Genomic DNA, 27611 nt, shown 5'->3' with positions numbered 1-27611 from the left:
TGGCAGGGGCGCAGGTCTGACCCATGTCGGGGATGCCCGGTGGCCTGGGTGGAGCAGGGGTGTCCCCCCGAGTCACCCAGCAGGCTCTTAACGAATAAAACTGGCAGAAATTCTGAGTTTCCAAGTTTATTGTTGGTGGTTCTTTTAAAGTCTCAAGAATCATTCTTGCAAAGGCTAACATTTTAATCTGCTCAGACTAAGAGGGGTCCTGAGCTCAGCGGGGCAGCCTGGGGCCCTCCGGAGCGGCCGCTGCCAACCCTGGAGCCCAGGCCTGCCTGGGCTGACCTCTGAAAGATGCAGGCGGGGCGTGGGTGTGGGCTGGGCTTGGGGGGGACGCCCCAGACGTTCATGAGACTCTCCGCTGATAGGTTTCCCGGCCCTGCGGTCCCCGTCTGTCAGCGCTGGGCTCGCGGCGCAGGGCCTCTACTGGAGGAAGGCCCGGAGGAAGTCGTTGTAGGAGATTTTGGAAGACAGCGTCTTGTCGTAATACTCCAGGATGTGGAAGAACTCCTCCTCAGAGAGGTTGATGCTGTACTGCCTCAGGACCTGCGGGGAGAGGAGCTGCCCCTGGTACCGGAGCCGTTCAAAGCCAAGACCAGGGAGGCCGGCTGCCAGGAAGGGGCTGGGCCCTTGCCCACCTCTCCTCCCACCCCGAGCCTGGACAGCCCACCTCCAGAGTCATGCCTCCCTCCGCCCCCCTCAACCCCTCCAACCAGGCAGCCCTGTCTAGCAACACAGGTGTCGAGAGGCTGGTCAACGTGGAGGACGAGGAAGATGGACAGAGCGGAGGGGACTGGAGGGGAGACTGGCCATGGAGCCTTAACTATGCGGGAGGCCTCGGGGTACAGCTTCAAGGGAGGGGAGGAGGACAGGCCTGCACGTGCAGGCTGCAGACAGTAGTTATGACTCAACAGTAATACATCCCATGGCAGAGCCTGCTGCTTTCCCAACCAATATCCATTGGCCCTTCCCCTTCCATTGTCAGACCCTGATTTTCTTCCAGGCTGCTGTGTGCCCAGCTAAAAGGAAAGGTGACAATTCTCAGCCTCTCTCATGGTTCTGGCCACTAAAATGAAATGAGAATGCTATTGCTGGACTTCTGGGAAGCTTCCTCTAAAGAAAACAGGCTTGCCCTCCTTCTCTCTTCCCTGATGCTTAGAATGCTGAAGTGATGCTGGGGCTCCAGCAGACATCTTGGGCTATGAGGCAACCTTGGGGAAGGAATCCAGGTAATGAGAATGGTAGAAAAAAAAATACAGTTGTCCCTGAAGACAGTCCAGCCACCATGCCAGCTCTGGACTTCCTACCTCTGAGATTCTTTTACATGTTCAGTTCAGTTCGGTCGCTCAGTCGTGACCGACTCTTTGCGACCCCATGAATCACAGCACGCCACGCCTCCCTGTCCATCACCAACTCCCAGAGTCTACCCAAACCCATGTCCATCGAGTCAGTGATGCCATCCAGCCATCCCATCTTCTGTCGTCCCCTTCTCCTCCTGCCCTCAATCCTTCCCAGCATCAGGGCCTTTTCCAATGAGTCAACTCTTCTCATCAGGTGGCCAAAGTACTGGAGTTTCAGCTTCAACATCAGTCCTACCAATGAACACCCAGGACTGATCTCCTTCAGGATGGACTGGTTGGATCTCCTTGCAGTCCAAGGGACTCTCAAGAGTCTTCTCCAGCACCACAGTTCAAAAGCATCAATTCTTCAGTGCTCAGCTTTCTTTATAGTCCAACTCTCACATCCATACATGACTACTGGAAAAACCATAGCCTTGACTAGACAGACCTTTGTTGGGAAAGTAATGTCTCTGCTTTTAAATATGCTGTCTAGGTTGGTCATAACTTTCCTTCTAAGGAGTAAGTGTCTTTTAATTTCATGGCTGCAATCACCATCTGCAGTGATTTTGGAGCCTAAAAAAATAAAGTCTGACACTGTTTCCACTGTTTCCCCATCTATTTCCCATGAAGTGATGGGACCAGATGCCATGATCTTAGTTTTCTGAATGTTGAGCTTTAAGCCAACTTTTTCACTCTCCTTCACTTTCATCAAGAGGCTTTTTAGTTCCTCTTCACTTTCTGCCATAAGGGTGGTGTCATCTGCATATCTGAGGTTATTGATATTTCTCTTGGCAATCTTGATTCCAGCTTGTGCCTCTTCCAGCTCAGCATTTCTCATGATGTACTCTGCAGATAAGTTAAATAAGCAGGGTGACAATATACAGCCTTGACGTACTCCTTTTCCTATTTGGGACCAGTCTGTTGTTCCCATGTCCAGTTCTAACTGTTGCTTCCTGACCTGCATACAGGTTTCTCAAGAGGCAGGTCAGGTGGTCTGGTATTCCCATCTCCTTCAGAATTTTCCACAGTTTATTGGGATCCACACAGTCAAAGGCTTTGGCATAGTCAATAAAGCAGAAATAGATGTATTTTTGGAACTCTCTTGCTTTTTCAATGATCTGGTGGATATTGGCAATTTGATCTCTGGTTCCTCTGCCTTTTCTAAAACCAGCTTGAACATCTGGAAGTTAACGGTTTACATATTGCTGAATCCTGGCTTGGAGAATTTTGAGCATTACTTTATTATTGTGTGAGATGAGTGCAATTGTGCGGTAGTTCGAGCATTCTTTGGTATTGCCTTTCTTTGGGATTGGAATGAAAACTGACCTTTTCCAGTCCTATGGCCACTGCTGAGCAAACTACCATGTCTAAGCCGCTATAATTTATTTCACCTCTGTTACGTGCAACTGAGACAAATTGTGATAGATACCTTATTAAATAAATACAAAGATTAGGTTATACATTTCCTATGTATGTTTTGTGTTATAATTCATTTCTCAGAGGAGGTTAGAGAGTGGGGTTGGAAGACCTCAAGTTTCCTCCAGGGCTGGCAGGACTGGCCTGGGCCCATGAGGCTGAGGGCAGCTGGCCTGCCTCTGGGGCTGATGGGCTGAGAGCAGGAAAAAGGAGTGAACCTGGGTGTCCGGAGGGCCCAGCACCCATCAGGTCTCATTGCCAAGGGCAATGTCTCCGTTTCTCTTGCCCCCTCCCAGCTTGTTACCCGCCCTGAGTTCCTAGGGTGTTATCTTCTTTCTCTTCTCCGGCTGAGAATTGTATTTGACCCCAAAGTAAAGACCAGGGCTTCTCTGGTGGTTCAGACTGTAAAGAATCTGCCTGCAATGCAGGAGACCCAGGTTTGATCCATGGGTCGGGAAGATCCCCTGGAGGAGGGCATGGCAACCCACTCCAGTATTCTTGCCTGGAGAATTCCATGGGCAGAGGAGCCTGGCGGGCTACAGTCCATGGTCTTGCAAAGGGTTGGACACGAGTGAGTGACTAACGTCCACACATACAAAGTAAAGACCAGCGCTGTGAGCCGGAGGCCACGTGGGGGTGGTGACGGGGTATTCACCACCAGCAGCCACAGGCCTGGCCCCACCCACAGTGTGTGTGTTGGTGGGGGCCTCCAGGGGGCCCCTCACTTTCTAGTGCCCTGCATGGGGTCCGTGCAAATTCAGACCCACTAACTGCAGTTCATCTGCCTGCACCGCTCTTTAAGAAAAGCTTTTTTACTTAAAAAAACTTTTTGTTTTAGTTGTTGAAGCACAGAGAAATCTAAGGAATACATTTTTCCTAAGTGCACTAAGAAGTCATAAACCTTTCTTGCTTTGATGTCTTGACGGAGTTTTTTTCCCTGGCTGTACTATTTGATTTTTAATCTAACATTCTAGACTTCAATTATTTTTTCAACCTCAGTGGTTGGCTAGGGAGGGGATGGGAGAGAGAAGCAAAGAATGGGAGCAGGCCTGCTGACAATTTGAGGAGATCTGCATTATTCCAAATGTGGGAGTTTTAAGTAACCCTTGAGGGTGACCCGTTTCTTTCCCTCGGGAGAAAATCCTCCAGAGGTTAACCTCCAAAGGTTCTGTGGGGTAAAGGCCAGCATAGATTCTGCTCCAGAGGTTGTGCTGTGGGAGGGCATCATGATCACAGCTGGTGGACTGGGGCGGGTGAGGTGCTCCCCCAGACCAGCAGGAAAGGCCCCGGAGTCCAGTCTCTGCTGGGGGAGCTGGTTGGCCAGACTGCATGGTCCGGGGTGGGCAGCCCCTCCATGCTAGGAAAGCGGAGGGGGAGGGGAGGGCCGAGCCGGGGGGCTCTTGCAGGGCAGGGCTGGGGTCTGCCGACCCTGAGTAGCCACGCCCGGGACGTGCTTCAGTCCCCCAGGTCGTCATTCTGCTCTGGCCTTGTGTGGGGTGCGGGCAGGACTCTGAGGAGCAGCGGCAGCGGACGGCTGCACTCAGGTGTCGGTGCCCCGGAAGGCCCAGCGGGATTCTAGAAGCCTTCGGGGAGGGGACAGCCTGGGGTTGGCCGCAGAGCGACAAGTGGACGCGGCCCCCAGAAACCTGGGGGAGCCCAGGAAGTGAGGTCTGGACAGCTTGCCCACGCCTGGGCCTTCCTCCGGGGCTGGGGGCTCCTTTGGTGAGGTTTCTCTGGCTGCTGGCATTTGGTGACCGCGTCCTGTTCGGAGGGGACAGCCTTACAAGAGCCGTGCTCACCTTCCTGAAGTCAGCCACGCTGAGAAACCCCGTCCCGCCCTCGTCGTAGGCCTTGAACGTGCGCCGCATCGGCCTCCAGCAGTGCACGATCTTGGGCTGAATCCGAAGCAAGGCGGAGTAAAAGGAGGACGTCTCGGCGCCGGCTTCTTTCTGGGAGAAGAGCCAAAACCCACGAGGTGGTGAGAAAGCAGCTCTGGGGTGGGAAGGGTGGTGCGCACAGGCTGTGGCCCAAGGGGGAGGGAGGGGGCTGCGAGCTCCTCTCCGGGGCCTCGCTTCCGTCTTGGCCTCCAGGGCTCACTTCCCACCCAGGGCTCCCCGCTGGAAGGGAGTCTGCAGGCTCGTCCCAGGTGGCTTGGTGGTAAAGGATCTGCCTGCCAGCGTAGGAGATGCAGGTTCAATTCCTGAGTAGGGAAGATCCTCTGGAGAAGGAGATGGCAACCCGAACCAGTATTTTCGCCTGGAGAATCCCATGGACAGAGGAGCCTGGCGGGCTCCAGTCCACGGGGCCACAAAGAATAACTAAACAAAGCTCATCACAACAGCATCTCCTCGGGGGAATGTAGGTCTTTTCACCCCTATTTCCTGGATTGGGAAATGGAGGCGCAGGGAGGCAAAGGGGCAGGAGCAGGACCCCTCGGGCTCCGTTTGATGCCAACACCTCCCAGGCCGCCTCCCAGGGAACCCCTCCCTGTGTATTTGAGGGGGACAAAAAAAGAGATTTGGTTAGGATCTTCTAGTAGGTTCTTACAATGAACAGAGTTTTTAAAAAATGGCAAGGTTGTAATTATATCTAGTAATTAGACAGCGTACTACACTGTGATTATTTCATTTAGGTGCTATTAGATTTGAAAACAAGACATTTTAGCATGATTCAGCCCCAGCGCATGTCTGAATACCACAGAGGTGAACTGTAGGCAATAATGTGTAACACATTTTGGGAAAGTCTAATTTTTAACATGGCACCACACAAAACACATTAGCACAATGTTAAATTGCTTTCAATTTTTACATCCTTCAGCACCTATGATAGAAACTCACCAGATGCCCTGTGCCTTCATCAGCGGCCGGTTTACCAATCAGCTGGTCCCCGTCCACGGAAGAGAAGGGATTCTGTGAGCATTGCTCTTCCCACACCTAAGTCCGGCTTGAGAAAGGGTTTTTCCATCCCAGCCCGGGACACCAACCCACCCAGGGGTCCTCTGCCGCTAGCAGTGCCCCCCCAGAAGCAAAGTCCCAGGGCTCCCCTGGTAGCTCAGTTGATAAAACTCCGCCTACAAATGCAGGAGAGACGGGGGTTAGAGCCCCGGTCCTGGAGGATTCCACGTGCCTGGGAGCAGCTAAGCCAGTGCGCCACAACTACTGGAGGTGAAAGTGACATCGCTCAGTCATGTCCGACTCTTTGCGACCCCATGGACTGTAACCTACCAGGCTCCTGCGTCCGTGGGATTTTCCAGGCAAGAGTACCGGAGTGGGTAGCCATTACCCTCTCTAGGGGATCTTCCCGATCCAGGGATCGGACCCGGGTTTCCGGCATTGCAGGCAGATGCTTTACCGTCTGAGCCTCCAGGGAAACCTGTGGTCAAGAGCCCGGGGGCTGCAACTCCTGAAGCCCAGGTGCCTAGAGCCTGTGCTCTGCAACAAGAGAAGCCAGCGCGAGAGGAGCCTGTGCAGCAAGAAAAGACCCAGCATGACCAAAATAAATGAATAACTAGAATTATTACAAAAAAGCAAAGCCCCAGCTCACTTCCTCAGAGGAGTGCATCTGCTAAGGCTACAGAGAAAGCCTCAAAGCGCTAGAAAAGGAAATGGCCCTTGAGATGGCTGGCATGGTGGGGCCAGGCTGGGGCCGCCTGCAGAGGGGACCTGGCAGGGGCAGGGCAGGCCCTGGTCCCACTCCTTCCTGGGAGAGGCTCCTGGGAGTCTCACCGCCTGTCAACCAGGCCCAGGGTGGGCTCCTGGATGGAAGGCAGGACTGTCCTGAGCCGCGGAGTGGAGGCTGTGGTTGGAGTTTGGGTAACCGACCAGAGCTGGGGTTGAGGCAGGGGCACACGGAGGTGAGCTGGGACATCTGCCCCAGGGGCCCAGGCTCCTGGTTGGGGGGTGGGGGGTCCTATTCTGGAGCGCCTCTCACTTCCCATGCACAATCTCAGTCAGGCGCCCCCCCGCCCAAGGCCGTCCATGGGCAGCCTTCGGGCGCCTCTGTGAGGGTAGGTGGTGCCCCTGGGAGCAGGCTGGCCTCTGCACACGGGGGGCTTGGAAGGGGGCATGGAGCCTCTTCCCAGCAGGCCACCCCTCACTTACAGAATTGAGGCCCGAAGAAGCGGAGGAGGGCCAGAGTGGGCAGGGGTCTCCATGGCTCTCCAATTATGCTCGCAGGCGGGCCCTCTGATGAACAAGGCAAGTATTTTCTCTACTTACAGAATAACTGAGCTAGAGAAAGAATTGTCATAATGCTAAGTTTTTCTTCCATAGTTTGATGTAAGCCTTTGGTGCTAGCTCTTGCTTGTCTAAACTAGAAACTGTGGTTAAGATTCGGCCTGATTTTGCACAAAATGACAGATTTCACTGCATCGAATCCACTGCTTGCTGGCTGGCACACCATCACTGGGCCGCAGCTGGGATGCGGGGGCCTGGGGGTGGTCTGGGTGGAGGGGTTGCTGGGCTTGCCCCACACCTCTGGTCCCCACAACTGGGTCTGAGGGTGACTGGCATTGGCCATGTTTGTCTCCAAGTCAACAATGCCTGTTTGTACTTATTTAATTCAGTGTAACTCAATTCAGTGCTACAGATGATAGAATATGAGTGTGGAAAAGTCTTCATGCTTTGGAAAGACTTGAGAGAGGTGCATCCTTAACAGTGCGGTTGAACTGGGTGTGGGTGAGAATCATACAGTTACAAATGCCAGAAAAAAGGTAAAAATCCAGGGGCCCCCCAGTTGCAAGACTTAAGCGTCTTTAGGGTCTCATTCCTCTTTAAAGAAGCAACAAGAGGATTGCAGACAATGCATCGTGGGTGCAGCTTATGCAAGAAAGATCACGCGTCTTTGAGCAAGGTCTGCCCGTCTCAGATGTCTGATGAGCGGGCACGCGGTTACGTGTAAGGTACAGGTGTCTCCCTTCACTGTGGCCGCCACCCCACCTGCATCTCCAGTTAGGTGACTGAGACCTGCTCCCAGCCGCCCTGTGATCCCCCGACACTGTTCTCTCTGTCAACCCACAGAGGTCCCCTCGGGCAGATGCCACTCAAGCAGCTTGAGAGCCTGGGATCCAGGCTGCTGGCTCCCAGCCTGGGGTCTCCAGACCCTTACAGGGTTGTAAAGGTTCATACGTGCACCACTTGCATGAAGTGAAATGATAGGGTTTAGGAGGAGTTGAGAAAAATGCAAGAAACCCGTCTAGCCCAGCCCCGCCCCTGTCCTCCGGGTGATTCACGTACCATTTTATTCGCGTTCTGGATTTTCATTCTCTGCATCAGCGAGGTCTCCTTTGCTTTTAACAGGAGGACGCAGCTCTGCATGAAGCTGCAGTAAGCGAACTTCCCGTTGTTCTTCAAGTCGTACTTGATGAGGAGCTGCTGGCACTCGTCTCTGGTGATGTCCAGGTTGAATTTCTCCACGAGAGCTGAAGGCAAGCACATCAGTTCACTTGGCGGAGGGCGGTTCCCTCTTGGTTGGATCACAGCTTTCACTCACTCACTCACTCATCACTCATCACTCATCACTTGCTGAGACGCCCCGGCCGGGTCCTTGCTTCACAGGCTCGCGGCTGCTGGCTGGACGGATGTGGAAAGGCAGGCGACAGGGTAAGTGTGGCCGGGACGGAGGGGACCCCGCGCCCTGCTGGGCTCCCCCTGTCCCGGCTTAGCCTGCTGGCCCAGCTTTGCCGGCCCTCTGTTGCTGTGGTCACAACGGTAGGAACACAGCGCTGTGGGGCCACGACCGCAGGCAGCGAGAGCGCGGAGCGAGGTTCCCGCTGATGGGAGTCGGGCAGGGCCGGGCAGGTGGGGAGAAGAGAAGCTTCCATGTGCTGGGGTGTGGGCCTGGCAGGGGCCACACTGGGGTCAGGATTTCAGACCTGGCCCGCTGCGCAAGAGTTTTCAACTGAGCTTCAGAGATATGCTCTCAGGCGTCTTCTAGGCTACATCAAATTGTACATTTGGGGTTTTCATTCTAATGATGATCTCAAAGTTCCATTCTGGAACACGAGGACCTCCCTGAAGAGACAACCACCGTGCACTTTGAGGATCTGTGTCTGGCTTGCTTTCTTTTTAATTAATTATTTTTGGTTGCACTGGGTTTTTGTTGCATCAACAGTATGCAGCAATTAGAAGGAGCGTAAATCCAACCGATTTTATAAATATTTGAAGTTTACCAAAGTGATAAGTAAGCAAGTAATTCTTAGTCACTCAGTCATGTCCAATTCTTTGTGACCCCATGGACTGTAGCCCACGCCAGGCTCCTCTCGTCCATGGGATTCTCCAGGCAAGAATACAGGAGTGGGTAGCCATTCCCTTCTCCAGGGGGTCTTCCTGACCCAGGGATTGAACCTGGGTCTCCTGCATTGCAAGTGGATTCTTTACCCTCTGAGCCAGCAGGGAAGCCCATTTGAAGTTTACCAAAGTGATACATGGCAAACATCGAACCAATAGCGGCGAGCTGTGTCCCCGGCTGCCCCAGGCCCCCGGGCCACCTCCCTGGGCTCTCAAAGCCTGTCCCTGTTTATATTCTGCCTAGGGACCACGGCCAGCCTGCAGATTCCAGCCCTGAGAGTCACGCGTGCTGTCTTGATCCAGTGGGTGTGGACCTGCCTGGTGAGGGCGGAAGCCTCAGGAGCCCTTGTCCCCCAGCTGCTCCCGGAGGTTACCCGGGCTTCCCCGGGAGGAAGGGACCTGGCCGGGAGGCGGCCCCGCGCACCCCGGGGGGTGGAGTGGGACGCACCCAGGAACTCGGGGCCGGGGATCTCCCCCTGCTTGTTGGGGTCCTTCTCCTTGCACTCGCGTAGCAGCTCACGCCAGCAGCCCTGGACCTTCTTGCGAAGCTTGGTTTCGATGGGCTCGCAGTTCTGCAGGGGCGGGGTCCCGCTCACGCTCGAGGGGGTCTAGCGAAAAAGAAAATGGTCTTGTACCTGGAAATTCTGGAGGGACGTCATAGGAGAAACCTACAGATGTGACCCGGGTTTTGAGGTGCACAATTCATAGGAGGTGTTATTTCAGAAGAAGATGAAAAACAAAACAAAAATGCTAATGTTACCATTTTAACTAAAACAGTTTTGGGTGCAAATATATAGCCTTTCCCTTCCTGGCTTCTAGAGGCCCCCACATTCCTTGGCTCAAGGCCGCATTTGTCCTCCACCTTCAAAGCTGCAACGATGGGTGTGTGCGTGTGTGCGTGTGTGTGTTAGTTGCTCGGGCGTGTCTGACTCTTTGCGATCCTATGGACTGTAGCCCGCCAGGCTCCTCTGTCCATGGGGATTCTCTGGGCAAGAATACTGGAGTGGGTGGCCATTTCCTTCTCCAGGGGATCTTCCCAACCCCTGATTGAACCCGAGTCTCCTGTGTTGCAGACAGATTCTTTACCATCTGAGCCACCAGGCAACGGTGGGTGGGTCTTTCACAAAGTGAGTCTCCGCTGCATGTCCCGTGTGCCTCCGTGTCCCCATTGACTGGACACGGTCAGTTGGGCCCCCTGGACACTCGGGGACAATCTGGTCAGCTGATAAGCAGCTCTGACTCCATCTGCAACCTTGATTCCCCCCTCAGCAGGTAAGGTACACATCACAGGTTTTGGGGACTGGGTTGTGGATGTCCTTGGGGTGCTGTGACCCCCTTGACTCTGATCCACTCACCATTTTTAATGCACTAACACTCCACTTACAGGCTCACTCTTCTTGCCCATCGTCCCCATGAGGTCATAAACTCCACAAGTGCAGGGGCCGGTGTTCATTCTCGGCACAAAATAGGTGTGCAGTAGACACATGTTGACAGAATGAATGAGTAACCAGCTCCGTCTTGGACGGCTCACCACGCATGAAGCATGGAGGTGGGTGCTCACGTGCCCGGTTGCCATCTCCTCAAACACCACCCGCCCCGCCCCCCAGCCCTAGAGACCCTGTCATGCTTCTCACAGAGGAAGGGAGACCCTCTGCAAGACTGAGCCCCTCCTTTTATCCCGGGCCGGGGGGCTCGGCCCAGGACCAGGGCTGTGCAGTCAGACAGCCTGGGTTTGCCATCGGGTCTCTCTGTGCTAACAAGGGACCCTGGGCCCACACGGGTCCCTCGTAGAGTCTCGGATCCTCAACTGTAAAATGGGCATTAACACCCCTTACCTCTCGGTGAGTGGCCCTCAGCAGGGCTGTCCACCCCGGGGGCATCTGTGTTCCTGGGTGACAATGCCCTTGAGAGTGGCTGACCTGCCCCCTTCCCCGGGTCCTGCCCCCAGCCCCCAACTCCCTTCCATCTCTTCTGCCCCCGATGCCCACACCCCTCTCCCCTCCCGGGCAGGTGACTGAGAGGACCCCCCAGTGGCTCCTCTCCAAACTCCCCCTGGGCCCGGGGGCTCATTCCAGGACACCTTCTCTGTCACCCGAACCCTTGGGGACACGAAGTCCCTGGCCTGGGGAGAACGTGGACCCAGGGAGACGCCGCGAGACGGGAAGGAACTCACGCAGGGGTGACTCCTAGGCTTGGACCCCGCTTTCGGGTCACGAGTGGGCGACGACCCTGCAGACCGGCCCCGGTCCGAGACCTCGGGGACGCTGCTCCCTCTCTGCGCCTTGGCCGAGTCGCTCGTGGCCGGCGGCGTGGCCGGCTTGTCCGCGTTGAAGCTGCTCAGGAAGTCCAGGTACCTCAGCCTCCCCTTGGAGTTGACGGGCATCTCCTCCCAGAGCCTGTCAAACTGGCAAAGAAGCAGAGGTCACCCCAGGGTCAGCGCACACCCTACGCAAGCGGGCCAGAAGCAGGCGAAGGCGGTGTGCTCCTTCGCTGGGTCCCGGGCTCAGGTTAAGTTGAAAAAAAAATTGAAAAATGAAAAACACCCGGCCGGCTGGCCCCAGCTTCCTGGGAGAGCGGGGCTGGGGTGGGGGGGGAGGGCGCGGATTATCCATGGCTTCTGCGGGACATTTTTTAATTGAATTGGGCCCTTAGCGAGCACTTTAAGGCCATTAAATTTCGCCATCAGTCACAGAGGCTGAGCTGCAGGAGGGAAGAATGTTCTAGGGGAAAACGCAAATCAAGCCCCAGCCTCTCTGGGTCCCCGGGGAGCCCGGTGAGGCTCCCTCCTGCAGGACAGCCCCAGGGCCCTGCGAACAGCACGGGTGCGCTGTGCGTTGTAGGTCACCCTCAGGGCAAACAGCGTCTTCCCAGGAGATGGAAAGAGAGGCACCTGGAGGACGGGGAGCAGTTTATGGCTTTGGCGTCAGTGTGTCTGCTGTCACCGGGCTGAGTGAGGGCCCCATGCTGCCGGGATGTCACCAAACGGCTCAGGGCCATGGGGGCCACTCTAGGTGGCTCGAGGGCTTTCAGGGAGCTGAGAAGAACGGTCATTTAACTTCAATTTTTTTTTTTTTTTACAGCCCCTAAGGCCCAGCTTCCAGTCCGCATCTCCGACCCTGAGGCCAAGGGAGGGACATTCCTGCCCTGTGCCTCAACTTGGTCAGAAACCCACTCAGCTTGCCCACTCCACTGAGGTTTTCCAGGGGCAAATTAAAAGGGACCATGTCCGACGCTGCTTGGAAGTCTGGAGAAGATGTAGTGAGGGCTGAGGAAGAGTGGGAGAACGTTCCAGGCCCTGAGAAGGAGAAACGGTTTAGTTTGGGACAAACTTTTTGACTTGTCATAGCTTTTTGTGCTAAGCTTTTAATTTTGAAATAATTACGGATTTGCAGGATGTTCCAACGATGATACAGGGAGGTCCCCGGGATCCTCCACCCAACTTCCCTCCAAGGTTACATCTTATGTAACAACTTCATGCGTGTGTGTGTGTGTGTGTGTGTGTGTGTGTGTGTGTGTGTGTGTGTGTGTGTGTAGTTCAGTGTCATTTATCACATCTAGAGTTGCATGTTGCTTCGTTTTGATCAATGAGGGAAACCTACTTGGTGGAGTGGAAGTGAGGGTCCTTGAGAAAGTGGTCACAGGGGCTCAGACAGACCTCACCAGGACCAAGGTCTCCTCCAGGAAAGTTCCCAGGACCACCAAGGAAGCCAGATGCTCCTTTCTACCTGCATCCTGATGAAACCGCCCCTGTAGGTGACGCCTCACCTGGCCGAGAGACTCCCTGGAGGGGCCTCTGAAAGTCATCTTTAAATGCCAACTGTCTTGCAAAGGAGCTGACACTCAGTGGGGCCTCAATACATGTTTGTTAATGGCCGAAGATCCCCAAAGATTCACATGATAAGACTGACCAGGCCGGAAAATGCTTTAGAAATGAAGAGGGACAGGGGACAGGGCACTCAACCATGTTCTGAGTGCATCCATCGGGAAGGGCTTCACGGAAGAAAGACGCAGCTGAAGAGGAGGGTGGGCTGCGGTGGGCTCTCATGCCCTCCTATCTTAGCAAGACGTGGGAGGCAGGCAGGAAGAAGGTCATGCCATTAAGGACAGAGACAAAGGATGGGATGCAGTGAGAGGCAGAGGCACAGACGTGAAGACACTTACAAAACAATCCAGGACAACAAAAGGGGCTTGTTCTCAGGCACGTGAGGCAGGGCCCACCACCTTCTTGATGAAATCCTGTGATGCAGTGAGGTCAACGCAGGACCACGCAAACCCTATTCTCATCCTCTTGTAACTGAAGGGGCCTCGACGGGAAGAATCCACCTCCCTAGGATGACTCGGGGGCTCCCCTGGCAGCTCAGTGGCAAAGAATCCGCCTGTCAATGCAGGAGACACGGGTTCGATCCCTGGGTCAAGAAGATCCCCTGGAGAAGGGAATGGCCACCCACTCTAGTATCCTCGCCTGGGAAATCCCATGGACAGAAGAGCCTGGCTGGCTGCTACAGTCCATGAGGTTGCAAAAGAATCGGACATGACTTAGTGACTACACAACCACAGGATGACAGGAGCCTGGGTGGCCGGCAGAGAATGGGAGGCCGCATGCGGTTCTCCAGTCCTGACGGTTACACCCCAGGACACTGACGGCGCCAGGGATGCAGCGCAGGATGGCGGCTGGGGGTGGGGGTGCTGTGGGGACAGGCGAGGCATCGAGAGGACTGGGAATGGGCACCCCCAAAGTGGATTCTGGAGAATTACAGGCCTGTGAGCTGGACATGAAGCCTGGGCAGAATTCTTGTGGTTTGTGAATAAGCTGAAAAGCAAGTGAGTTTCCACATCATGTGGCAGAACGTGGCCTGCTGAGAGGTCCCCTGGAAATGCGGAGGAGCAGTCAATGGCCTTCTAAACACGAAGCACTCAGGACCTCAGATCCTGCTTCTGCTTGTGAGGTGGCAAGCTTCAAGGGAACGCCACTCCATCTTACCAGTAAGAAAAAGCCAAATACCTACAGATTCAGAACTCTTCTCCAGCCCGTCTGCGAGCTGAGGTTGCAGGAGCCGAGGAGACTGAATTCCATCAAGCCCCAAGGCTTCAAGGAGATCCTGACACCCCAGCTCTCACGCCCGGTGGGGCTCAGGAGGAAGTGGGAGTGTGGGAAGAAATCAGCTGGGATGTTAGCAAATTCCCGAAGGCCAAGCGGGGGCTGGCGCTCAGACTGAAACAGCTGGGAGTCTTGGGCACAGGGAATGATCAAGCTCACAAGCCCTCCTCTGCAGCCTTTGCTGCTGCTCCTGAAGGGCCCACATGAAGCTACTGGTGGAGGACAGATGTGAAACACCACCCGCTTCTTCAGAAACCCTCTCCTGGGAAGTGAAGCCACTGAGGGAGGCAAAGCAAGTCCACGCAAGCCCGGGGGGCTCCTTCTGCTGGAGGGATCTGCCCCCGAGCACACCAGGGGCGAGGGTAGCAGTAAGAAAATTCAAATGTAGCTCGATTACCCACCAGACTGACTCAACAAACCCTGACACTCACAGCCTGGCAGAGAAGAGGTGAGCCCGTTTCTAGCCATAAATATTATTTCCACCACAGTCTATGATTCTCCTTCATATATTGTCTGGCATTCAGCTTTTTTTTTTAAAGTTCTACATACAAACAAAAGGAAAACTGACCCATTGCCGAGAGATACAGCCTTCAACAGGTAAGACTCAGAGATGACCCCAGTGTGGGGATTATCAGACAAGGATGTTAAAACAACTATGGACATTAAACTAAGGACATTAAAACAACACATTAGATCTATGAACTAATGTGTCCATGGATGTAATAGAAAAGGTTCACAACATGCATGAACAGATGGAGAATTTCAGCCAAGAGGAGGAAGCTATTTTTTTAAAATGCCCTGTTATGATCAAACACAACAGAGAAATGGGATTAAACAGGAACAGAGAAGAGCAGCGTGGCATTAGAGGCCTGGTGTGATGCAGGTGGTGGGTGGGACTCTCTCGGGAACAGGGACGAGATGCCCCAGTGTGAGACGGGCAGTTAGAATGAGGCCATCACCCACCGCCTGACGTGGAAACAGAGGCAGCCAGGAAGAGCCAGGGCTAGCGTGCGCTGACAGTGGGCACAGAATTTCCACGGTCACTGAGGATAGAGGCCTGGAGGCCAACACGGGAGGAGCCCAGTCTCTAGGACCAGTCAAGGCAGCTTTGGGACCACCTGGCAAGTGGGGACCATGCCCAGGGGTGATCTGCCCGGGCGAGCTGCGTGTGGAGCATTTGGGACGTATTGCAACCGCCCACCTGGCTCCTGTCTCCTCACACCTCACTCCAGTCTCGGCGCAGGGCCTCTGGCTGAAAGGAACTGGAGGTGGCAGCCCCTGCCTCTCTTTCTTGCTGGGATCTGGGCCCTGGAGAAAGCATGCGATAATTGGTAGATGTCTCACCCACATGGAGAGATGCTGGAAGGCAGCTGAGAAATCACTTTAAAGTGTCAGGGGGAGAAAACTTGGATTTAGAATTCTATCCCCAGCCAAACTATCTTTTGAGGATGAGCAGGAAATAGAGAAGCTCTGTGGCTTACTCGTCCCTGAAAGGGCAAGTGAAGATGTGGTTGAGCAAAAGAGGAAGTGAACAGGCAGAGGAAGTAGGACCAAAGGTGTGTGACTGTGGACATCAGGTCAGTGAGGCACCCAGCACCCCGCTTCCCTGTCGCCCCCCGCAGCACCCCATCCCTGGCTCTTTCGGCCTTCTGATCCTGTGCCCCTCTTCTCTCTCTTACACCCAGACTCACTAAGCAAATCCTGCTGCTTCCAGCTCTGAAACACATCTGTGATCCAACCTCGTCTGCTCCCAGCCATCCACCTGGCCTGGACTTTCTAATCAGATGTCTCCTTCTCAGGGGCCTCCCCTGACTGCCCTCCTCACAAAGCATTGCCCCCACCCCTTCCTGCAACAACTCCCCAGCACTGCCCTCTTTCCTGGTTTTTATTTTTTGCCTCTATGGCCATCCAACATACACATATCTTGTTTTGTTTACTGTCCATCTGCCCCTCAAGGAACAAAGACCCCACGAGCAGGGTGTGTCTCCTGAGCCCACAGGCTGGCTGGTAGCAGCACCACCTGAGTGGCGGGCCCACTGCTTGTGTTTCAAGGATGCCCCCTTGCCTGCACTGCTCTTTCCTGACGCCTCTTGGAGGCAATGCCCCCATCCCAGCGTTGTGTCCTCAAGGAAAGCACCCTGACCCCTTGGGTCCAGACCAGCCCCTAGCTCTGCTTGCACCTCCGTTTGCAGCAGAGAGTGGTGAGGAATCACAGAAATGATGTTCCCACAGGCATTCACTCTCTCTCTACCCTCCCGGGATGCAGACTCAAGGGAGGCAGGGAGCAGGCCCTCCTTGGTTCCCCAGGACCTGACGTCAGCACTCTGCTCAGAGGACAGCAGTCCACTCTTCAGTGAAGGAGGGGGCGCCTGCTGCCTTTGGGCACTCAATGTGCAGCCAAGACAGGCACGCTGTGCGCAAGGACACGCAGGAGTGCGCCAAGGGCTGGGCAGATGATGGCGCGCTCAGGGTGGGGTGGGGGGAGGGCACAGCGGGTGCAGCCAGCTCCGGCAGGGAAAGGTGTGGTCAGAAAAGAACTCACTTGACCAGATGCAAGGGGGCGGGGCCGGGGACAGGCAGAGACAGCAGGGGGCAAAGACCGAGAAGGCAGAACTGCAGCCTGGGCGGAGGGCGCCTGGACCAGCCCGAGGAGCACTGTCCCATCTCCTAGGGAAGGACGCCGAAGCTCAGAGAGGCTGAGTAACTCTCCACGTCACACAGCTGGACGAGTGCAGAAGCAGGGTTGAAATCCAGGTCTGCCTGCATTTCTCTCACTTCCTAGAGGTGTCTGCTTTAGAAGTATCACATCTGGAACGTTCAGAAATGTTTGACAGTTCCTCTCCCTAATGCAGCTGCATAGTCACAGTCTTTAGGCAGCCGCCGTGGGCTGATCTAAATGGCCTCATTGGGACAGGCTCTCCCCATGGGGCCCCTGTCTCCTTAAGCCAGATCCAAGTGGACACAGTTCTGTGGCCTTTTATCACATGCTTTATGCAGAGCCATGAAGACCTTCAGTGTCCAACTTCACCTGCTCTGAAAGCCACTCTCCTTTTCTGAAAGGTTAATTGTGCCAAAAGTTTTCCAAAACTGTGGCACTTTCTGACTTAGGGAGCTCTGTTAAGTCAAGAAATCTGGCCCCTCGGATTCACGGTGATTGGATCTTTTAGAGAGAAGTTTATAACGTAGATAAAAACTAAGTCCTAGAATCTATACTGGCAAGTTACTTAACCTGGTCGGACCCGTCCCAGTGTCTCCAGTGGACTCCTCCCCATGCTGGCATGAAGGGTCTAGACGTGTCCAGTCCAGCGTGCACATTACTTCTGCGTCTTACTCTGCCAGACTCAGGACCATCCACCCGAGAAGGTCGTTGGCTAAGCAGCTCATGCAAGGAGAAAACATATGGATCTCGGGGGCTTTTGCTTTCTGTTTACCAGCCTGTATCTAGAAGCAGCCTTCCCCAATATAGCACAATTTCTGCTAATCATCACCCAACTTAAATCACAGTACTTATGCCAGACTTTGACGCTTTTGATGATGCAGTCTGTCTCTGAGATATGTCCGTGTATTTTTAGAAGGCAGTGTTTAAAAGTAAGTGCTTGATCGTGTGGCAGGGGGTAGGGAGTGGGGGTGGGGCTGTCTGTGCTGGGGACGGTGAAGCTTTTTCTTCGTGGACCATTAAAATCAAATTCTCTGTTGAGAATGCCAGATATGCCAGCATGTCATTAATTTACATCTATAATTAGAGTAAAATTTTACTCATTTAGATGGAATGAAAAATCTTTATTAGTAAAACCTTTATTAGCAAAACCTTTATTAGTTGGCTCCATAGAATAATAAATGCAACTGTATTAATTTGAAAGGCTTCCATCCATTTGTAGCAATGGAGAGATGTATTTCAAACAGCTTCACTTGGTGTGGTTGTTCTTTGGGACAGAATTCTTTGGAAAGAGCGCTTAATTTTTCTTAGCAAAAAAATGATCATAATGCCAAAAAAAGGTGATATTTTAGGAAAGTGAAATCTGATGTCCATATTATTAGTATCTTTAACAAATTTGTTCTTTAGGGTAGTGAGTTCAGTGGCTTGAGTAGGGCTGGAGGGTGGGTGTGATGGCCACTCAAGATTATTTTCAGTCCTTACCCTAAAACTCTGAGACTAGGAGTCTTGAGGTCGGAGTGGAGTCTCTCCCAGCTCTGGAGGGGACAGGGTGACATTCCCACACGGGGAGCTGTAGGAAGCGCCTGGGCTAGGTCTGAGTGGAACCAGGAGGAAAAGGGGAGGCTGGGTTGCTTTTGTGAGTGTTCTGGATTTCCTTTTTCATCTGAATTATTCTCTGGGAACGGACGGGGCCTCGGTTCGGCTGAGGGCAGGAGCGGGCTGGCGGCAGCACGTTTTCTGGGGGAGAAGGGACAGCCACGTGTGGGTTCGGATCACTGGTGCAGCCCCTGGGCTGTTGGGGTCTGGGTGGGGACGTGGACATGGCCCGCCCGCGGGACGTGCTGAGCACCCACTCTGTCTGTCCATCTCCAACCCCCACCCCGGCTCAAGTGTGGAGAGAAACTGGCCGTCTCTCTGGATCAGTTGTCCCTGGAATGATCCAGGGAAGGAGTAAGAGGGGTAGTGGGAGCTGGAGCCAAGTTTAATTTGATTTTAAAAATAAAGGTGACATGATTTGCACCCCAATTGAAATGGTGCATTCCATACCTGTTACAGGAACAGAAGGCTCCTGTGTCTCTTTAGTAAGATTTAAAACAACAACAGCAACCCCCTCTTCCCCCCACCCACCCCCCCAAAACAAAACAAACCCTTCCCATATTTAAAAAAAGAGAGAACAGCCTTAAACTCTTTATACTCTCGGAAACAGCTGGCCTGACGCTCGTAAACGACACTGCTTAGGAGGCTGAACAGAACGCGGTCCTTACTTGCTCGTCCGTCAGAACCTGTACGTGGCGAGTACAGATGGACCGGAACTCGTCCCTGGAGGCGGTGTTCGTCTTCATGGTGTCAAAGTTCTCGAACTCCTGGGCGATGGCATGGTAGTGGGAGGTCACGGCCTTGTGCAGCCGAGCCAACAACTCCTGGTTTGCCATTTCCTTGGGTGATAAGGGCCGTGGACCTCTGGGCATCTTCTCAGCCCACTCCATAGCAGTCTGGGCAAAACAGGACAGAAAATTGATCCCTTTAGTAAATAATGAATCGCCTTGGCTCTGGGCGCCTCAGGCAAGGGTGGGGCCCGGGAGGCCCAGCTTCATGAGGAACCTGAGCCAGGAGACAGAGACCCAGAGGCCTGACTGCAGGTGCAGATTTGCCTGAAAAGTGGGAGCCTGGGCTGCCCAGCCGTGGAGCCCGCAGGGCAGGGCTGGGCCGGAGGAGGGCACACCCCTTGCCCTCGGCCATTCACGCACTCGGCCTGTCCTCTGGTTTGCTGAACACACACGCGCTGTTTGCTCTGAGTGGTGAGGGAATCAACAGGGATGTGGATCCAGACTGCTTTCATCCCCAGCCCTCAGTACGGGTTGATTTATGCTCATGACGGCTATGATGTGAGTGGCACTGTTAATTTATGTACTTGGCTCTGCCAGGTCTTAGTTGTGGCATGCAAACTCTTAGTTACAGCATGTGGGATCCAGTTCCCTGACCAGGGATCAAAGCCAGGCCCCCGGCACTGGGAGAGCGGTGTCTTAGCCACTGGGCCACTAGGGACGTCCTGTGGCTGTCATCAAAAGTCCTTTTTGATGGCTGCTACCATATTATGCTGCAGCACCACCGTTGGTTAAGTGTCCTTGAAGTTTGAGACTTCGAGACCCACAGGGATTTAATCCTGGCTAGGGCAGAGTCCTGCAGCTGGAGGCTGCGGGGACCACGGGGCCGGCCTGCTTGCCTAGATTCCATTCTGCACCCCTGGGAGGTGCTTACAGGGCCTGGTGGACGTTGTCCATGGTTCTGGGGAGCTCCTCGGGCAAAACGTTACTCTACGAAACTGTATCAAACACGGGATGCTTCTGACAACACCCTCAAAAGTGTGCTATACACCCTTACACTCAAACCACAGCCCACTACATCCTTGACCACCCAAAGGTTAACAGAAGCTTTCAAATACGTCCATTGGGAGCCATCTGCAAAGTGAATGAACGCCTTTCATTTTTCATTCTAGGAAAAAAAAGTGATCCTACAGATGCATCTTACACTTTTTTCAACAGTTGAAAACACGCCTCCTGTGTCTAAGTATGAAGGCCTTTCCCTAAACACCGAGAGGGGTGTCAGTAGAGAGTAGAGGGATCTTTGCTGGTTGGAGACTCAAGCTCGATGTCCATCCTTATGCTGGTCACACCTCTGGGGCTTGAGGAGGACGTGCCACGGGTGAACATAAGTGGAAAGAACACGGGTGTCGCGTCGCGCAGGGGAAGGTGGGAGACCCTCTGACTCTGGCTCTAAGTGGCCGCGTGACGTCCACATGCCACTGAATCAAGGTTTCCTTGGTTTCCTCATTTTTTCCGGGAGGAATCTAGGCTCCCACAAGACGGGGTGTGTGAATGCTCTTTGTGAGTGTTAACACACAAAACAAATCAGAAATTCTTCTGTTTTAACAACAGATGTGGAAGAACTCTAACAAAGTAAAATGGGCAATCTTAGGTTAATATGCTTTAAACTCCAGAGGAAATTGAATCATTTTCTAGCAAGATATAGATCACTAAATTTAATGTAAGTAACATTACGAATAGACAGGTAATCACAAAAGAAGTTTAAAAAGCTGTTAAAAGAGCTACCATCTATCACTAAAAAGGTGTCAAGCCCTGGAGAGCGTGGGTTGCCATGCTCTCCTCCAGGGGATCTTCCCAACCCAGTCTCTGCATTGCAGGCAGACTCTTTACCATCTGAGTCACCAGGGAAGCCCATGAATACTGGAGTGGGTAACCTATCCCTTCTCCAGGGGGTCTTCCTGGCCCAGGAACTGAATCAGGGTCTCCTGCATTGCAGGCGGATTCTTTACCAGCTGAGCTACCTGGGAAGCCAGATAATTTTTACATTAGTCAAATTATTCCAGAACACAAAAAGGGATATATAGTATTCCAGTTCATTGCATATTACCCTAACACAAAAATAAAATCAAGAAAACACTTGAAAAGAAAAATATGAGCCAATCTAGTTTATGGACATAATGGCAAATATAACAAAATTTTTGTAAAAACCAACTCTTTAGGAATATTTAGTGCTGTAATTTAAGAGGGCACACCAAAATCAATTAGGGTTTATTCCAAGAATTAGGAAGTCTTCCTTATAATTAGCAAAGGTCACATATCAACACATGGCAAAGTTCATCTAACAAAATTTGGCAGTCATTCCTGATAAAATGGTATAGAATAGAAAAGAACATACATACTATCTAGAAATAAAATGAACATCTTAAACACAAGAGTATTAATCAGACACTATCTGTAAATGTGTTACATGGGTGAAATATGAAGCATTTCCATTAAAGTTAGAAACAAGATAGGCAGGCTCACTGTCAGTTCTGCTAGTCACATTTTTAGAGGCTCTAGCCTTTGAAATAAGACAAGAAGATGAAATAAACAGTTGAAAACAAATGTTGAAAAACAACATTTATCATTACTCTTGGATATGATAGTACAACTAGAAAATCTCAATACAATTATGAAAGCAGCTGAATTAAAGTAAAAAATGCAGAAAATGCAATACCTTTTTTCTTATACAATAAATATAGCTAGTTAGAAATTATCTCATAAAAAAATCCACATTCACATTAATGACAAAGCTATTGAATACTTTGGGATAGATTTCACCTGAAAGGCATGAGATCTATATGAAGAAAGCCAGACACATTCTACTGAAGGTTATCAAAGCAGACCAGTGCAAAAAATAATTTGAAATAAAATATCTTTTCAAGAAGACTGGACTAAAAAGAGACACATACCATATTTCTGGATGTGAAGACTCCATTTCAAAAGAGAAAACCTTTTTTCAAATTATAAATAAATAAAACTCTAGCAAAAATCACAATGGTTATTTGGGGGGACCCATTAGACATAGATATTAAACTTAATATAGAGACATAATTATGTGAGATTTGCCATGAAATTTTTGGAAGAGACTAGCAATGATGTTTTTGAGTCACCATATATCAAAACACCACAAACTTGATATAAACAGAACAACAGAATGAGAATAGTAAGGTCCAGGATATACAAGTAGAACAGTGGACACCCACTCAGGCTGTCCATGAGTGAGAAGAAAGTCTTCTGTGAGTGAGCCCTTACATCACAAAGCCCACTGTTACAAACTTACAGCGGCAGCAGGAAGAAGAAGGTGTGGTACCTATATGATGGAGTATTACTCAGCCATAAAAAGAAGTAATTACATTTTTCTGGCATTTACAGTGCCACTTGGAGCAACACGGAGGGACCTAGATATTGTCATACTGAGTGAAGTCAGTCAGACAGAGAAAGACAATTACCATATGATATCACTTATATGTGGAATCAAAAAAAAAAGCAGCAGGGTGCAGTGTGGCTCTGGTTGACTCCAAGATACCTTCGGGTCAGGGCAGCCCTCCTAAGCAGAACTGAACATCCCAGTTTCATAAAGGGAATTCTTTCCCCCCTCTTGAGTTAACAGCTTCAAAATACCATCCCCCGCAAGGTCCGCATCTCAGCAAATGGAAACTGGCCCAGTGGCCCAGCCTGGAGCCCTCTGTGATGCGTGCAGCATGTAATCTGTCTATCATCTATCATCCAAACCTCCCCAAAACCCCAGTGGCCCCACGCCCAGTGCGTACCTGAAAGCTGACTGTCCACCCTCACCTCCTGGTCCAGGTCGCCATCATTTTGCACAAATTACAGCCTCCTTCCTGCCACCCTCAATCTGTCAAAAGTACACACGCATGAGCATCGCGTGCACATACGTGTTAGCACTTGCTCTCTGGGCGGAGGGGTGGGGGAGGGCCGAGCCATAATCGAAAAGCCAGCATCATTTTCCCCTGAGGACGACCTCTGTACAGTGCGAGTCAGATCGTGCACAGCTCTCCAATGGCTCCCCACGTTGCTCGGAGCAACCGGCAGGGCATCACAATGGCCGCCAGCCCGCCCTCTACGACCTCTGACCTCACTCCGTGCCAGCCTCCTGCTGTGCCTCACACACACAAGCTCCTTCCTGCCTCAGGGCCTTGGCACTTGCTGTTCCTGGCCTCCTCTCAGGGTTTCTACCACATTCCTGAGCTGAGCGACACATTCATTCCCTCTCCCTTTCCCTTCTCGTTCTCCGTCCCACATTCCGCTCTCTGATCCACCTTATATTTACCCTAATTGTCCTCCATCCCAATAGAAAATAAACTTAGGCAAGGCCAGGGCCCCGGTCTTTCGCTCTCTGCTGAGTCCCCAGGTGCTTCGAAGAAGCCGGCACGCGGTGGGGCCTTGATCTTTGTTCAGAGAAGAGATGGGTAAGCCGTGTCACCAACACAAATGACTGCTCTGCACGGTCGCCCTGGGTCTTCTGTTAAAAAGCTCTGATCCAGAGGCTTCCCTGGTGGTCCAGCGGTTGAGAATCTTACCTTCCAAGGCAGGGGACACAGGGTTACCCCGCGGTCAACACAACCCACATGCTGGGAACATCCCACATGCTGGGGAGCAGCTAAGCCCATGTGCCACAACGACCGAGCCGGCGCTCCAGAGCCTGCGCTCTGCAACAAGAAGCCACTGCTACAGGAAGCCCGCACACCACAGCTAAAGAGCAGCCCCCGCTGATTACAGCCAAAGCAAAGCCCACGTGCCGCAAGGAAGACGCAGCGCGGCCAAAAGTGAAATCATCATTTAAAAACTATCATCACTCTTAAAAAAAAAAAAAGCTCTGACCTGGTCACGATGCAAAAAAAAAAAAAAAGGAAATGAAGCCAAGATTCTGTTTGTTTTTCTTCTAAGAAACACAAATTTCTGGATTGACAATATCAGTGTTGGGAAAGGTAGAATAAGGTATGTGGAGCCGTGGAAGTGCCTATCCTTTACACCTGGGACCTGCCCTTTGAAGACTCTCCTCAAGGAAGTAAACAAGATTAATTCATGAAATTATGATCATTATGGTATTATTTGGAGAAGGAAATAGCAACCCACTCCAGGATTCTTGCCTGGAGAATCCCATGGACAGAGGAGCCTGGTGGGCTACGGTCCATGGGGTCGCAAAGAATCGGACACGACCGAGCTACTAACACACACACTGTATTATTTACACGGTTCACAAAAAATTAGCAATACTTTAGATGTCAAAATTGTCTAAATCAGGAGAATGGCTAAATAAACCATAGTATTTCTACAATGCAGCTATTTAGAAGGCTTCAAGAAACAGTTTAACATTATGGTAAAATGTTTGCAGTGCAGAAAGTGGCAAGGGGCGCAGCTGATTGGTCCACATGACCACACACAAGTACACACGCTCACATGTGTACACACACACAAGCACTAACGCTTGTTCTCTGGAGGAGGAGTAAGCCACGGCAGAGGGGGGCAGATGAATGGGGCTCCCAAGCCGTGAGTCTTGCCTCCCCCGTGGGTTGGGGTCCGGAGGTCAGGAGGCAGGGACGGCTTGGTGGCAAGCAATGCAGATGAGGGGCAGGGGTCCGGGAGCCCTGGTCGCTATGACTGCCGGTCTCCGCCAGGGCAGGAAATCACAGTGACACATGGGTCACACTGAATCCCAGAGCCCCAGGGGGAGGGGCGGGGGGTGGGGCTGAGCACCTGAGCCAGGCATGTGACACACATGTGACCCACACGCAGACTGATGCACCCAGAGAGGAGGAACACTCAACGCACGCCCACGACGGCTGCGTCGAGCCATCCACAGACACCCCTGGAGCGTCTGCTGCATGCCAGGCTCTTCTGCAGACGCTCGGGAGACGGAGGTAAAAGATGATCCTTAAGTAGCCTCTGGCAGGGGAGGGTCTTGGGGTCGGGGAGAGAGGGAGGAGAGCAGTTTCACAGGTGAGTGGAGATTACGAGACAGGTCGTGTGCTCTCCACACAGCTGATGGGAACAGCTTCCCGAGAAGGAAACCTCAGAGCCCGGAGGTGAAGGCGGCACAGATCCTTGCAAAGCTCACGCGGCAAGCTGGCATGAAGGTCGGGGGAGCAGCGCTGGCCTCCGCACCCCCAGTTCTCTTCCCCACACCCCCCAGGGCCACACTGGGGGCCAGGCTGAGGATGCGGAGAGGCAGGGTGGCTTCGATTTGTCCCAAAGCTGGTTTTGCGGCCAGTCGGGGAATATTCTTGGACTGCCGGCAGAGATGATTATTGTGTGTTCACGGCAGAAAACTTAGAAACTACAAACAGGGCACAAACGGAAACCAAGGTCACCGGGGGCCCCGCCCCCAGCAGCACCACGGCCATCGCCCCGGTGCACGTGGGACCAACCTCTGACCGGAAGGTCCCCGGGCCCTGGGGATGCAGTCCCAGCCCTCCCTACCCCGTGCCACCTGGCCTCGGGAGGGCAGGGCCTCCCGGCTCTCCCATCGGGGGCACTGGGCTGGAGGCGGTCAGGCGCCCATGTTCTGGTCCCCACCTTGCTTTTTTGCAAAGCCGTGCAGGCACCACCAGCCACGCTCCGAGTGACTGGAGACGCCGGGAAGGAACAGATGGCTCCTGGTCTGGCGCTTTTGTGTCCCTGGCACTTGTCACGTGACCGTTCTATCTGAATGGGGGAAAATAGGGCTTTTTCTATAACTGGAAGCAATGTTTCTCCTCATCAAAAAAGACACCACTATCTTCAGATGCAAATGTCACTTTCCAAAACCAACTACGCTTTACATAAAAGGGCTCCTCAGGATAGGGATCGCAGCTGCAGGACAGAGCTCGGGAAAGGGACGGGGCGTCGGGCGCCCACTTCCGTCCCCACGACTGTCTGGAGCGGGAGTGGTGGGCCCGCTCCTCCTGCAGCCCGTCATCTGACAACTGGATGCTCGAAAGACTCTTCCAGTGACTTTACAAATAAAAAAAAAAAAAAATAGTGGAATCTTATGCACTACGGGTCTGACCCAGTTAGAGGATGATTTCCATGTTTGGAAGGAATCCTCTCTCATTTTTTCAAGGGTATTCGTATAGAACCTTGTTTTACTAAACAGTGGTCCCTCTTGATATCACAGAGAAATATAGACCACCTGTGCCAAGAAGAAAATTCCCGGTCCCAGTTGTGATTTCCCAGCAGCAGTAGCACAATACAAGGAACAATGCCCCAGTATATGAAGCATACAATCATCAAAGAACCGACTAATAACGCCTCGCTTCTATGGAGCTTTTCTTGGACTCAAATGTAGCCACATATCTCATTTAGTAAAAAACCAAGCTTTACAGTGAAATCCAGTAGTTCTCAATTCTGCTACTGCTTGGACTCACCCAAGAGGCAACTCCAACTAGTGCGGGATCAGTAGGAGGCAGCCTGGATTGGGGGGTCAGAGGGAGGTGGCCTGGACGGGGGGGTCAAAGGGAGGCGGCCTGGACTGGGGGGTCAGAGCGAGGTGGCCTGGATTGGGGGGTCAGAGGGAGGCGGCCTGGACTGGGGGGTCAAAGGGAGGCGGCCTGGACTGGGGGGTCAGAGCGAGGTGGGCTGGATTGGGGGTCAGAGGGAGGCAGCCTGGACTGGGGGGTCAGAGCGAGGTGGCCTGGACTGGGGGGTCAGAGGGAGGCCTGTGCTGAATTCCCAGAGCCACCTCTTCGGCCCCAGCTCAGAGCCCGTCCCCTCCCCCCACAGCCCCAACATCTCTGATGCCGCCTTCTGCTTAGACCGGGGTGTCTCCAAGCGCACACAGTGCTGGGTGACCATTGCGGGAAACTTGCAGGCTCAGTGCAGGGACCCCCCAGACCAGGTCCTGTCCCCCTGGGGCTCAGGCCACACCTGCTCACTCAGTGTCTGACACGGAACAGGAAGAAGGGATGGTCGCACACGCCTCCGGAGCACCGCCAGGGAAGCCACACCAGGAACCCAAGTTTCGGCCAACTCAGATCAAGCCGAAGGGGGTCAGGGGCTGGGCCGGTCCAGCGGAGGGGCCCCGGTGGACAGCAAGGCCAGCTCGCGAGCAACCGAGGGCTTCAGCGCCGGCCGGGGCTGAACAGAGCTCCGTGCTGCTCTGTCTGGTGGCCTCGGGCGAGACGCACACCCTCCGCCTCCCTTTCCCCGCGGGGATAAAACCCAAACCGTCTCCAAGGGCAGCCTCAGATCTCAAGATCTCAGATCTCCTGCGGTGCTTCACCCGATGGCTGGCCAACACGGGCGGCCTTCTTGCTGCTTTTTTAGGAGACATTTTGGCCTGAGTCAAGAGGTGGGGCGGACCTGGGTTCGAGTCCTGACTCCTGGCTCCCACGGTCTCCATCACAAGTCATCAGAAGGGAGAGGCATGTGGCGCCTGCTCCTGCCTGCAGGTTAACCAGCCTGCCGGGGTTGGAAGCCTGATCTAGATGTGGTCATGCACCCCGAGGC

General features: G+C 53.0%; 1 protein-coding gene across 1 annotated transcript in view; it reads right to left on the bottom strand.

Annotated features, from left to right (window-relative positions):
* Positions 1–116: 116 nt before the first annotated feature.
* The window catches only part of EFCAB6 (EF-hand calcium binding domain 6), a 251019-nt gene continuing 223524 nt past the window's right edge, over positions 117–27611 (bottom strand). Inside the window, exons 27-32 of the mRNA XM_043441591.1 lie at positions 19062–19289; positions 11217–11447; positions 9492–9651; positions 7991–8175; positions 4556–4705; positions 117–546 (exon numbers count right to left, since the gene is read on the bottom strand). Of these exons, the coding sequence (XP_043297526.1) occupies positions 424–546; positions 4556–4705; positions 7991–8175; positions 9492–9651; positions 11217–11447; positions 19062–19289 (1077 nt within the window). The 3' untranslated portion in view covers positions 117–423. The remainder of the gene's footprint in view (positions 547–4555; positions 4706–7990; positions 8176–9491; positions 9652–11216; positions 11448–19061; positions 19290–27611) is intronic.

This window comes from Cervus canadensis, chromosome 21, assembly GCF_019320065.1.
Source record: "Cervus canadensis isolate Bull #8, Minnesota chromosome 21, ASM1932006v1, whole genome shotgun sequence".
Taxonomy (NCBI): domain Eukaryota; kingdom Metazoa; phylum Chordata; class Mammalia; order Artiodactyla; family Cervidae; genus Cervus; species Cervus canadensis.
Note: the sequence above shows the minus strand (reverse complement) of the source record. Positions and strands in the feature narration are given on the sequence as shown.